Source organism: Panthera uncia, chromosome D4 (assembly GCF_023721935.1).
Source record: "Panthera uncia isolate 11264 chromosome D4, Puncia_PCG_1.0, whole genome shotgun sequence".
Lineage (NCBI taxonomy): Eukaryota > Metazoa > Chordata > Mammalia > Carnivora > Felidae > Panthera > Panthera uncia.
Genome location: NC_064807.1, coordinates 53564720 through 53578356, shown reverse-complemented (window position 1 = coordinate 53578356; position 13637 = coordinate 53564720). Strand labels below are relative to the sequence as shown.

General features: G+C 40.3%; 2 protein-coding genes across 2 annotated transcripts; one reads left to right on the top strand and one right to left on the bottom strand.

Moving 5' to 3' along the window:
* Positions 1-256: 256 nt before the first annotated feature.
* Positions 257-1005, bottom strand: SMIM27 (small integral membrane protein 27). The gene is made up of 2 exons (XM_049624790.1): positions 821-1005; positions 257-476 (listed from the first exon to the last, which is right to left on the bottom strand). The coding sequence occupies exons 1-2, from the start codon at positions 863-865 to the stop codon at positions 354-356; spliced, it is 168 nt and encodes a 55-aa protein (XP_049480747.1). The 5' UTR covers positions 866-1005; the 3' UTR covers positions 257-353.
* A 1114-nt stretch (positions 1006-2119) lies between these two features.
* Positions 2120-12277, top strand: TOPORS (TOP1 binding arginine/serine rich protein, E3 ubiquitin ligase; the record flags this gene model as incomplete). The annotated part of the gene is made up of 2 exons (XM_049627776.1): positions 2120-2593; positions 8734-12277. Coding segments are annotated over 2 exons (3405 nt in total), but the record flags the coding sequence as incomplete, so codon positions are not given.
* Between the last annotated feature and the right edge of the window lie 1360 nt (positions 12278-13637).

The window sequence follows — 13637 nt, the reverse complement described above, 5'->3', positions numbered from 1 at the left end:
GAAGGTGTGCAACAGAATGAAATGTTGCAATAAACAAATATAAGAACGACAATTCCACACAATTTGTTTTAAAGAAGACTTTCTGAGGCATTTTAAAAGAGGTACTTTAGAAACTCTAGGTGGAAAAACAGGTCATTCTACTTAGGATCCAGTTCTCCCATGCTGTCAGATCTAGGTTTTATATAAGAATGTAAAAGACAAACCTCTGTGAAAATTAGATTAGTGGTTATTATAAAGCACTTATACGAAACAAAAATTGGAAACTCTGCATAATGGATTTTACTTTAAATATACACACGTGTCATATAAGCATGAGGTAAAGAACTATATGCACAGAATTAAATCCAGAAGAATTACAAATTCTCATTCATCCCCAAGATTTTGTCTGGGTATTTCTTGCTTAGCTGTCGTCGTGCGACTACTGTTGATGCATAGATGACATATCCCCAGGAGAGCAATACGATCGCGAGAAGCAACTAAAAAAATGCAAGATGGGGAATAAGAGCAAAAAAAAAAAAAAAGTTACTGTAAGTGGTACTTTTCTCCCTCCCCTCGCCCCAACAGGTTGCCGTGTACGTTGCTAAGGTGGGAATTACAGTGAACAACTGGAATAAAGGGTTCCGGAGGCGAGTACACCCAGCCGCCCTTACGTAAGAAGCGGAAGAGCGTGTCTTCCAGGAAGAGGCGGAGTCGAGGTGAGAGTAAAATCCTTAATACAGGAATGGATTTTAGAGTTTGTGGGCGCTGAAGAAATAGGGGGCCTTCCGCCTGCGGGCCTAGGGAGTCGACACCGTGGAGCCCCGCCAGACTAGGGACCTACCACTGAATAAATCCAGTCCAGGGTGCGGCGACTCACTGGCTTCATGGTAAGGAGGCTGCGGCGTTCAGCGGGAACGGAGGGAAACTGCGGGCCTTAGAGTAACCTCCCGGGCGGCGGCTGCCGAGCGGTGGCGGCCATCTTGCAGCCGGGCATCAGCGCCCGCCCCTCTCCTCCAGGAGCGTTTCCCTTCAGCTGGGCCGGCCTCTTCCGCCCGGAGCTGGGGACAGGCTCACGTGATCTGCGGGCCAGCTTGGGGTGCGGGGAGGGGATGAGATAAAGGAGAAAATGTTGAAAATGGCTTTTTTTTTTTTTTTTTTTTTAGTTAGATGGGCGTGCCTTAACAACCGGTCTTTCAGTTGCAGTGCTGTATTCATGCAAGATAATGAACCGTCTTGTGCATTTAAAAATTTATTTGAAAAAATAATCCTTATTTTAAATACTACATTGGTTTCTGACGCTGGAGGGATTAACGTTTCCTCCCGCATTTGTTTCCACATGATACAGATAGACGTTCGTGTATTCATCATTGGCTTAAATAAGAGTGTTACCCATTTTTATATAACACAGGGACAAATCGTTATGGGAGTCCCTGTTAATTGAGCCCTTCTGCCAGAAAACAGTCTTTGAGAACTTAGTGGCTTGTGAATGTAAATGATACTTCTAAGAAGAAATAACGTAGCGCGCATTACCTGGCATAATGTACGTGCCGATCAACAAGTGTCTTTTTGAGCGTATGTTATGTGTTTAGAACGGTAGCACATTATCAGATATTAAGCCAAAGACAGCATTTTGTATCTGGGCCGTTGTACCAAGTTTAGCTTGAGAATGTTTGGGACGCTCCCATCTGAGGCCTGTGGGTAGAGTGGAGCAATGGGCCGCTTTAGGCTCAGACGTTGTGTCTATACATCTCAGGTATCACCTAAAGAGCGTTTTAATCCAGATACGGGGAAGGGGAAAAGTGTTCTTTTGAGAAAAAAACGTTACCAGTTTTGGGAAGATTTCAAGGTCCTGTTTTTTTAGGTAATCCCTGTTTATCCTTAGACTGGAGTAGATTTATGAAGACTGCGTAGGACACTGGTTGGGCTCTGGCTTTGGATTCCATTCGAATTCCAGTGTTATTTCCTAGCTGTGCTACCGGAGGCGGTCACTTCACCTCCATATAACTCAGTTCCTTTATGTTTACAACTAGAGGTAATTTTAGTAACTTTTCGCAGAGTTTGGTGAGGTTTAAATGAAACCAAGCTGGTTATCGTGTTTTTCGGGTAAGTTAAATACGAAAATTAAGTAGTGGGCCTGTAACCCCCAGAAACTGGTGATCACAAGAATGACGGTGATAGTAATGATTTGTGCCTGGAAGGATCTCAGAGCTCCCCTTCGGGGAGTGGAGGCGACGATGGGGGAAGGGCCGGGGCTCGGCCGAGAGTTTTTAGGCCCCGCCCTCGGTGCCGGCGCCCTTCTACTGCGCATGCGTTACGCACGCGGGTGTTGTGTTTTGACGCGCGGGGGGCTGCGGAGTGGGTCTCGCTTTCTGCCGCCGCCCCCCAAGCTGCCATTGGTGATGAGCGCTTTACGTCACAGGGGTCGCAGCAGCCGCCGGGGTCTCCGCTGTCTCGCGAGGAGGGTGAAGCGCCCCCGCTTGCTCCCGTTCCTGAGGGCCGGCGGAGAAGTCGTCGAGTACGCCTTCGCGGATCCTGCCGTCATCGACCTAGCTTTTTGGGCCGCCGGGAGCTTGGCACGGGCGCCCCAGCCGGGCCTGCGCCGGCATCCTCCGAGGTGAGAAAGACCCGAAACAATGGGGCGCGGAGGTCGGAAGGGCTGGGCTAGCCGGCGCTCCTGGCCTGGAACGAGGCCCAGGGACCAGGGAGCTTGAGGGGCCGTCCGGGCCTCGGCGGGGCGGGGCTCCCGGCGGGCGGGCTGGCGGCTCTGGTGGCGCACCTGTGGATTTGTGCGGGTGGGCGGGGAAGGGTTGCCTTTCCTGGAACCTCTCCCGAGGGGCGCGAGCCTACCGGTGTACTGGAAAAAAGCTTGCTCTTGGGGGCGGGGGGTGGGGGACCCCACACAAAACAAAACGTTCGCGTCTCACTAGTGGCATCGCCACTATCAGAGGTTTTGCCAGAGGTTAGGTTCCCTAATCTCTCCGCCTGTCTGTAAAATAGGAGTAAATGTGTTTTAGTTCGTTGTGATTATGTAATGCACGTGGTGCTTATCAGCGATCCTGGCGAGTGGCAGTTCTCACCCCGAGGAAGCCACTATCACCGTGACTATTGGAGTTGTCTGTGCTGTGTTACACATTGTGGGTTGGGCTCGCCTGCCTGTGGTTTTTCCAACCATCCAGTCAGTGCAGCTTTCCTCGTGGGCTGCTGATTCGTAGACTGGAAGGGAGCCGTACTGAGATGAAGCAAACAATGTTTTAAAGGCAAAAGAGAATAGAATTTTTGGTAGGTAATTTTCAAGATTATTTAGAATAAATTAATAGTTATCCGAGATTTAAGTTAATGGTGAAGGTTGGGGTCTTTTTTATTTTTTTAGTCAATGAAATTAAAAGCTTTAGGCAGCCAAAGCAGTAATGCTTACCTGGAGTGAGTGGCTTTAGAAGGAAATGGTTCCCAAGCAGGTTTTTTTTATGGCTGGAATTGGAATTAAAATTCATAGCTTCTGGTCAGTAGATCCTGTAAGATCCATGTGATCCTTGGGAACTGAATTGCAGATCAGAGAGTACAGTGGTTTTTAAGGTCATAAGAGGTAAGACCCAGATTACTTTTATTTTTATTATTATTTTTTAATGTTTGTTTATTTTTGAGAGAGAGCATGAGCTGGGGGGCAGAGAGAGAGAGGGAGACCCAGAATCTGAAGCAGGTTCCAGGCTCCCAGCTGTCAGCACAGAGCCTGGTGTGGGGCTTGAACTCAGGAACCATGAGATCATGACCTGAGCCAAAGTGGGACTCTTAACTACTGAGCTACCCAGGCACCCCTCCAGATTATTTTTAATATTTGGGGCTTATTCTAGTTCATCACTTTTCAGGTGGGTACTGTTATTTAACCCATTTTAGAATTGGGAAAATTTGAAGGTTTTGAGAAATAATTTCCTCCAGATCACACCGCTAATAAGTGGCTTTGATTTTCAACCCTGGCTCAACATTAGAATTAATAACATCACTCCCCTATATGTAATCACCATTTTTTAAAATAAACTTAATTTATTTTCAGAGAGAGAAAGAGATTGCATGCACGCACAAACTGGGTAGGGGCAGAGAGGGAGAGAGAGCGAGAGAATTTAAGCAGGAATTCTCTGACTTGGGGCTCGAATTCATGAACCTCAAGATCATGACCTGAACCGAAATGAAGAGTCAGAGCCTTAACTGACTGAGGCACCCAGATGCCCCTAATTAGCACCATTTTTAAATGTCCTGACATAATTTATAGACTCCAGTCTCTCCATTCTTTACCCCCTCTCACTCATTTTCCCTAAGTAATACATACTTGTTAAATATCTGCAATTACCCCAAAATGTGATAGGAAGGATTCTTACCTCTGTTAAGGCCAGTAGATTTGAAGATTTGGGGAAGGTTTGGTTTAATCAGTGTATCCTAAACGTGGCAAAGTTTATTTAGAATTTGGGAGGCAGTTCTGGAAAAAGGATCAGAAGAATTGATTTCATCTTTAGCCCTGTGGGGAAATTAACTTCAAGTCCCGATTCCTAGAGTGCGAGGACAGAGAAACCTTTATCACAAGGTTCTAGAATCTGAAGCACTAAATCCACCATCAGGTCCACCTTTGCTACCTAAACCCAGAATTTATAAACCTATAAAACTTGATCTGTTTCCTAACCATTCCTGTTTTATGCCTTAATTCGTATTTTTAAAACAGCTTTGTTGAAATAGAATTTATATTCCATCCATAAAGGTCACCTGTTTAAAGTGTATAATCCAGTGGTTTTGGGTATACTTACAGAGTTGTGCAACTATAATTGAACATTTTCATCATCTCAGAAATAAACTTTGTAATCTCTCTCCCTCCCCCAGCAACCACCATAAATTTTCATCCATAGATTTGCCTATTCTGGACATTTCATATGAATGGCATCATGCAACATGTGGTCTTAGCGACTAGTTTTTTTTTTCCCATTTAGCTTAATGAAAATTTTCATCTATATTGTAGCATTTATCAGTGCTTCATCCTTTTTATTGCCCAGTTATATTCCATTGTATGGATATACCACATTTTGTCTTTTCGTCAGTTGTTGGGATTGTTTCCACGTTTGAGCTATTGTGACAAATGCTGCTCTGATTATTCACATCCAGGTTTTTGTGTGGACATAGGTTTTCATTTCTCTTGGGTAGGTGTTGAATTCTGGGTCATGTGGTAATTCTGTCTCATTTGTATCTCAGCAAATATTTTGGTGAATTAAAAAAAAAAAGTAATCTCTACACCCAATTGGAGCTTGAACTCATTACCTCGAGATCAAGAGTCACATGCTCTACTGACCGAGCAAGCCAGGTGCTCCATTAGCAAATGTTTTAATTTCAGCATTAGTGATGTTTTTGAAGGAGTAAATCTCTTATTTGATGATGTACATTCATTGCCATTGTTTGATGTTTCTGGTAACTTCCATTCTTTATATCTAAAGATACTTGAGAAATACAAAACGACTCTTTTCTTTTTGTCTATTGTAAATGACATTACTGATCATTCTTTAGCTTTATGCTGTGCTGTCAAAGTGGTTAACAGGCTTATTAAACTAGGGAAGGGAAGGGAAGACTTAAGATTCCATTTTTTAAAACAAATCCTACTTGATATTTTGTTTTATTTGAACTTCAAGTTTACTACCTACTAATTTCCTTTAATAAATGCATTCAGGGTTGTAATTTTTATGTGAATTGCAAATGTTCAGTAAATACTAAATGTCTGTATTTCCAAGAAATAAACTAAGATACAATGTATTAGCTTTAAATTCACCAGTCTTTTTTAAAAGTCTAGTAATCCCTTTATTACATAGGTGTACAGACTAAAATCTAGAGCTAATTGGATATCTCTAGTTTAGAGTTATTTTTAGGGGAAATTTGCTTTTCAGTCCAGGTTCTCTGTGAACCTCTCCAGTTCTCACTCCATTCTTCATTCCTTCCCCTAGTGCACAGACTCTGATCATAAAAATGTTTATTTTTAGGCTTTTTTTTTTTCCTGGGGGAGAATAAAAATGTTAGAAGTAGGGGAAAATGCTGAGAGATTTATGCAATATTAAGGTTTCAGAGTTTAAATATAGTAACAATTAGTACTGTATTATTTATATAGCTCTAAGCAATTTGCAATTCTATGCTGTAGAGTGTTGATTTTTGTATTTCTGGTCTAGAAAATAGAGGACTAGAAATATTTAGATCCCTGGAGAAACATTTGTTCAGCATTAATTGATTTCCTATTAAGTTATGTCTTGGAGAAAGTTAAGATACCCTAGATGAGCAAGTTTAATTTGAAATCTGTGATGAAATAGTTACATTTCACAATCATGGATTTTTGTCATCGGGTTTGTTAGAGTTTGGTATGGGCAGTGTTTAGAAAGTTGTATTGTTTGGCTGACTTGAAAGCAGTTGACTGCTGATAGAACTCCCTGTAATAGAGGAGGTGAATAAAGATGAATAATAGGTCCAGGAAACATAAAGGAAGAACCTAGTATTTAATATATATTTAGTGATTAGTATAGAATATAGCTAAAGAGAGATAAGATGATAAAGCCAAAAATATAAGGCACACCAAATTTCAGCTCTGGCAAAATCATTTTGTAAGTTATGGGTCAACATAAACTGATAAATTTAAAGAAAACAAAACTAATCTGTAAGATTTTAGTGATCCTTGTGGGGAAAAAATGAGACTAGAAGCATTATTTCAAGAAACTTTGTGGGTGACTTTGGATTAAATAAAATCTAAGCAAGGCTTTTAGGGGATTCTGTAAGGAGTCAGTGAGGAACTGAAAATAATAGTGTAACAAATAGTAATAATAATAACAGCTTCTAACGTTTATGCAGTAGTTGCTGTGAGCCAGCAACTACCTTTGAGTGCTTTTACATATTTCATTTAGTCTTCACTAAAAGATACTTTTGTGTGTGTGTGTAAGAATATTCCACTAAAGACTACAGAATTGGTTTAAACTGGTGAACTTTGTGGTATGCAGATTATCTCACGACAGTTATTTTTATTTTTTATTTTTTTGAGAGCATGAGCAAGCGGGGGGAGGGACAGAGGGAGAGAGAATCCCAAGTGGGCTTCATGCCCAGCATGGAACCCCGCTGGGGCTTGATCCCACGACCATGAGATCATGACCTGAGCCAAAACCAAGAGTCGGACGCTTAACTTACTGAGCTACCCAGGTGCCTGTCACTACAGTTATTTTTAAAGGTGCATATCCAATACTTTTCCACAAATAAAATAAGTCAGTCTGTGTTGTTCAGGACATTTGTATCAATGATATAAAACCATACATGGAAATAACACCAACTGAGGACTGTGGTGATTTGGGTTTTTGTTTTCTAGAGAGGGATAGGAGAAGATAAGGGATATTTTAGAAAATTTGGAATAACCATGAAAAATGTGAAGTTGTTAAATCTGGGTGGTGGATACATGAGTTCTTGGCAGATTTTCTTTTGTATATATCAAATTTTTTTTAGTTCTCTATTTTTTTTTTTTTAAGTTTATTTATTTTGAGAGAGAGATTGTGTGTGGGAGAGAGTGAGTCTGGGTAGGGGCAAAGAGAGAGAAGGAGAGAATCCCAAGCAGGCTCTGCGCTGTCAGTGCAGAGCCCCATGCAGGGCTCCATCTCACGAACTATGAGATCATGACCTGAGCTGGAATCCGGAGTAGGATGCTTAACTGACTGAGCCACCCAGGTGCCCCCTGTTAAATTCTCTTGAAAAAGAATAGAAAGTTAGGGGCACCTGGATGGCTCAGTCAGTTAAGCATCTAACTTCGGCTCAGTTCATGATCTTGCAGTTTGTGAGTTGGAGTCCTGCATTGGGCTCAGCGTTAACCATGCAGAGCTTGCTTGGGATTCTCTCTCTCCCTCTGTCTCTGCCCCATGCTTGCTTCTCTCTCTCTCTCTCTCTCTCTCTCTCTCTCTCTCTCTCTCTCTCTCTCAAAATAAATAAACTTTAAAACAATTAAAGATAGAATGCTGTATAGTACTTGAAAGCTTACTATATATGATAATGTACCTTTTCTAAAGGGTTTTTATTTTTTTTTAAGTTTTTTAAAATGTTTATTTTTGAGAGAGACAGAGTGTGAGTGGGGGAGGAGCAGAGCAAGAAGGAGACACAGAATCCAAAGCAGGGTCCAGGCTCTGAGCTGTCAGCACCCAGCCTGACGTGGGGCTCAAACCCATGAACTGTGAGATCATGGCCTGAGCCGAAGTCAGACGCTTAACTGACTGAGCCACCCAGGTTCCCCTTTATTTTGTTAATGTTTATATTTTGAGAGAGAGAGAGTGAACACAAGCTTGGAGAGGGGCAGAGAGAGATGGAGACAGAATCTGAAGCAGGCTTCAAGCTGTCAGCACAGAACTGGATGTGGGGCTCGAGCTCACGAGCTGTGAGATCATGACCTGAGCCGAAGTTGGATGCTCAACCGAGCCACCCAGGCGCCCCTCTGAAGGCTTTTTATATCTTCACAAACACTGTGATGCAGGTTCTATTATCACCGATCTAGTCACGCTTGCTAGTGTGGAATCAGAATTCAATTCAGGATTCAAATACCTGACTTTAGTGCTTGTGTTTTAAGTACCATGCTATGCTGCCCTTGCATATTACAAAGATAATGAGCTACTCAACTACTTTCACCAAAGAATGTCTCATAGTCATTATTTGCTTTTTTTTTTCCAGGTTTAGTTTCTTTTTTATCAGATGACTGATGTATTTTTTTCCCTTTTACAGATAATGGCATCAGCTGCTAAGGAATTTAAAATGGACAACTTTTCACCTAAAGCTGGTACTAGCAAATTGCAACAGACAGTACCAGCTGATGCATCTCCTGATTCTAAGTGTCCTATATGCTTGGATAGATTTGATAATGTGTCTTACTTAGATCGCTGTTTACATAAGTTCTGTTTTCGCTGTGTACAGGAGTGGTCAAAAAACAAAGCTGAATGTCCACTGTGTAAACAGCCCTTTGATTCTATTTTCCATTCTGTGAGGGCAGAAGATGACTTCAAGGAGTATGTCCTGAGGCCTTCGTATAATGGTTCTTTTGCCACCCCTGATGCTCCACGATTTCGCTATCGTACAACTATGACAAATCGAAGTACTTCTGTGTATTCACCTAGTAGTACCGTGAATAGAAGAACAACAACTCCACCAGATAGTGGAGTACTGTTTGAAGGGTTAGGCATTTCAGCAAGACCTAGAAATGGTGAAATTCCTCAACTTATGAGGCAGATTGCAATAAGGAGGCCAAGTACTGCAGATGAAAGATCTTTGCGAAAAATTCAAGAACAAGATATTATTAATTTCAGACGAACTCTCTATCGTGCTGGTGCTCGTGTTAGAAATATTGAAGATGGTGGTCGCTGCAGGGATATTTCAGCTGAATTTTTCCGTAGAAATCCGGCTTGCCTTCACAGATTAGTCCCCTGGTTAAAACGTGAACTTACAGTTCTTTTTGGAGCTCATGGATCTTTAGTGAATATTGTCCAGCACATCATCATGAGTAATGTTACTCGCTATGACTTGGAGAGTCGGGAGTTTGTATCTGACTTAAGACCGTTTTTACTTAATCGGACTGAGCATTTTATACATGAATTTATCAGTTTTGCTCGATCTCCCTTTAACATGGCAGCTTTTGACCAGCATGCTAACTATGATTGTCCTGCTCCTTCATATGAAGAAGGTAGCCATTCTGATTCTTCAGTTATAACAATATCTCCAGATGAAGCTGAAACCCAAGAGTTGGATATCAATGTAACCACTGTTAGTCAAGCACCATGGGATGACGAAACTCCAGGGCCATCTTACTCAAGCTCAGAGCAGGTACATGCTGCCATGTCTTCCCTTTTAAATACTTCTGATAGTTCAGATGAAGAACTTGTAGCAGGAAGAGCTACATCTCAGATACAAGGAGTACAAAGTAATGAAGACCTAAATAATGACAGTGATTCTTCTTCAGATAATTGTGTCATTGTTGGGTTTGTTAAACCACTAGCTGAGAGGACCCCAGAACTTGTTGAACTGTCCTCTGATTCTGAGGAGTTAGGCTCTTATGAGAAAATGGAGACAGTGAAGACACAAGAACAATCTTACAGTTCTGGTGATAGTGATGTTAGTAGATGTTCATCTCCACGCTCTGTCCTTGGAAAGGATGAGCAAATAAATAAAGGTCATTGTGGTTCTGGTAAAAGAATCAAGTCGAAGAAGGAAGAGAAACACTCAACATCATTGTCATCTCCTAGAGACCTGAGCTCATCTATCAGAGGAGACAGAGTATATTCCCCATATAACCGTAGACACAGGAGGAGGGCAAGGTCAAGAAGTTCAGATTCACGTTCCCAGAGTAGAAGTGGGCATGATCAGAAGAATCGTAGAAAGCATCATGGGAAGAAAAGGATGAAAAGCAAAAGATCCAGAAGCAGGGAGAGTAGCAGACCTAGAGGTAGAAGAGACAAAAAGAGATCAAGAACTAGAGATAGCAGCTGGTCAAGAAGAAGCCAGACTCTCTCTCTAAGTAGTGAAAGCACAAGCAGATCAAGATCTCGTAGCAGTGATCATGGTAAAAGAAGATCACGGAGCAGAAATAGAGATCGTTATTACTTAAGAAATAATTATGGAAGCAGATATAAGTGGGAGTACACTTACTATAGTAGAAACAAGGACAGGGATGGCTACGAATCATCATACAGGAGGAGGACTCTGTCCAGAGCTCATTATTCCAGACAATCTTCAAGTCCAGAATTTAGAATTCAGTCCTTTTCTGAAAGAACAAATGCAAGGAAAAAAAATAATCACAGTGAAAGGAAGTATTACTACTATGAAAGGCACAGATCAAGGAGCCTATCTAGTAATAGATCAAAGACTGCATCTACAGGGCCTGATTGGGTAAGAAATGAAAAGCCTGGGGGGAAACGAAAATACAAAACACGCCATTTGGAGGGTACTAACGAAGTGGCCCAACCTTCTCGTGAATTTGCTTCTAAAGTAAAGGAAAGCCATTACCAAAAATCCTCGTCAAAATTAGATGGAAACCACAAAAATGAGAGTGATAGCTTTTCAGACAGCCGGTCATCAGACAGAGAGACAAAACACAAGAGGAAAAAAAGGAGGACCCGGAGCTTGAGTGTGGAGATAGTTTATGAAGGAAAAGCTACTGATATGACTAGACACCATAAAAAGAAAAAGAAGAAGCACAAGAAGAAGCATAAGAAGCATCATGGGGACAATGCTTCACGCTCACCAGTTGTAATTACCATTGACAGTGATAGTGATAAGGATTCTGAAGTAAAGGAGGATACAGAATGCGATAATAGTGGTCCTCAAGACTCTTTACAAAGTGAGTTTTTGCCTCCTCCCTTCGAACCATTTGAAGCTAAAGATGTAGTTACAATAGAAGATGAATTTGGCATCCTAGACACGGAGTGTAATACTACCACGCTTAATAACAACTTGAATAATGCCAACAAAACTGTGGATAATATTCCATCCCAGGCAGCTTCAGTTGAACAAACTCTTGATGTAAGAGAAGAGAGTACCTTTGCCTCTGATTTGGAGAACCAGCCCAGTAATGTCTCTATTCAAACTGAGCCATCAAGGCAATTGCCATCTCCACGGACATCATTAATGTCAGTGTCTCTTGGGAGAGACCGTGATATGTCTTAAAACTGCCAAAGCATCTCATTGAGAATTCTGATGGAAAACAAAAACAACAGTTAACAGTTTCATCTGCTGCAGTCTATTTAAAGATGACTTTTGGTGAAAACTCTTTTCCCCCTTAAAAATATTTTAAGTGATTTTTTTTGTGTTAAAAATTTGTAAAAATCATTATTTGTTCAAAAAGTATGTATGTCCCACCCTCAGAGATATGCACTTTTAAGTGAGGAAAATGATATTGCTAGCAGTTTATTTAAAACTTGGGGTCCTTTTTAAATAAAAAAAAATATAAATTTTAGAAGTTATTTCATAAAGCCATATGGTATCAACATATTTTTAAAGTAGTCAATGAGTATTTTTGAATTTTTTTTTTGAGAGTTATTCTGGAAATGTGTTATAAGCTAGGAGAATCCCTTTGGACAGTCTTTATTTTTCTTCTTAAAACTTTGTATGATTCAAAACCATTTCTTCAGGTTAAATTAAGGCATTTTAATCTGCACAGTTTAGACATCTGCCAAAAGAAAATTTAAATATTTCCTTTATATACTTGTTTATCTGGACTGCCAGTAAAACAGATGTGTATTCGACAAAATAAAAAATAAAACAGTAACACTTTACAAGAGTCCAGAAATTTTTCTATGTAGTATTGCCTTTTTTTTTTTTTTTTTTTTTTTTTTTAAATTTTAGTAGCGCTAAAATCTTGAAAATAGTTAAGGATATACTTGTTATAAATAGTAAATTTTAGATGATCTGCATTTAATTTCACAGTTTTAATTAGTTCTTTGATTATAAGGAATATCATACTTGTTTTCTGTCTTCAGTAAAATGCAGTTATGTAGCATTTAGCCTATTAAAAACAAAATACCCTTGCCAAACTTCTACATTGGTAGTTCTTGTATGCAAAGTGGTTATGTTTATGTTTTATCCTGTTTTAGAGATGATAAAATAAATTGCTCTCTGTCTAGCCTGATGTAAGATTGCCAGGGAAGAACAGAATTTGGATTAAATCTAATTTAGTAGCCTTCAGCTTGCCTTGTTACCGTATTCATTCATTGTTCAACAGAAGTTGGAATGCCTGCTGGGTGGCAGGTTCTATGTTTTATGTTTTTAGGGTTTCAGTGATAGAACAAAGTAGATATGATCTCTGTCCTTGGGGGACATATATGTAAACATTAAAAACCATAAATTCTCAGAAGAGAAAACATAATTTCCTATAAGAGCACACAGTGGGGGCCTAATTTCATGTGGAAGTGATAGCTGAATTGAAATTGAGAAAACAAGTAGCTGTTAGCTAGGAGTAGAGTTGTTCTTCGCAAAGGAAAAAATGTCCAAAGATCCAAAGGCAGAAGCATACTGCAAGAACTAAAAGTAGGCAAAATTAGCCAAAGGACAAGGTGGGACCAAGCTTTGTAGGTCATTTTTGTATTTGTTATAAGGGCGATAGGAAATTCTTTTAAAATGACAATCTAAAATTGATGTTGGCAATTTTTAGTAAGCTCAGACACTGAGACTGAGAAATTTTGGGAAGACCATAGTTGATCAAGGAATATACTTTGAAATTATGACATGATTTTGTAGTTTTCTCAAGTATTAAAGACAATGCTATTTTATTTCATTTTTTAATTTTATGTGATATTTGTATACATTTAGTGAAAACCTATCAAATGTTTTTAAACACCTAAAGCTCATCTTAACACATGGCACCATCACATCATCCTCTTAGGTGTTCAGGCCAAAAATTTCCCAGTCTTTGTTTCTCCTCCTTCTCTCATTCAATCCCCAAATCCTGGCCAGTAAGTATTTCTAATGTGTCTATACCATTATCCAACCTAGGCAGCCATAATCTCTCACTTGTGCTATTATAATGGGTCTGCCTGTATCCATTGTTGCTCTACACCTACCCCCCCCCCCGCCTCCATCCATTCCTGATGTTAGCATTCAAAAAAAGTTTAAAAAAATTTTTTTTTTTTTTTTGTTTCATT

Bases quoted from the DNA above. Each gene is read 5' to 3' on its own strand.
- SMIM27 (XM_049624790.1), bottom strand. From the start codon at position 865: ATGAAGCCAGTGAGTCGCCGCACCCTGGACTGGATTTATTCAGTG. The intron at 477-820 runs GTAGGTCCCTAG...GCATTTTTTTAG, and splicing joins TGGACTGGATTTATTCAGTG to TTGCTTCTCGCGATCGTATT.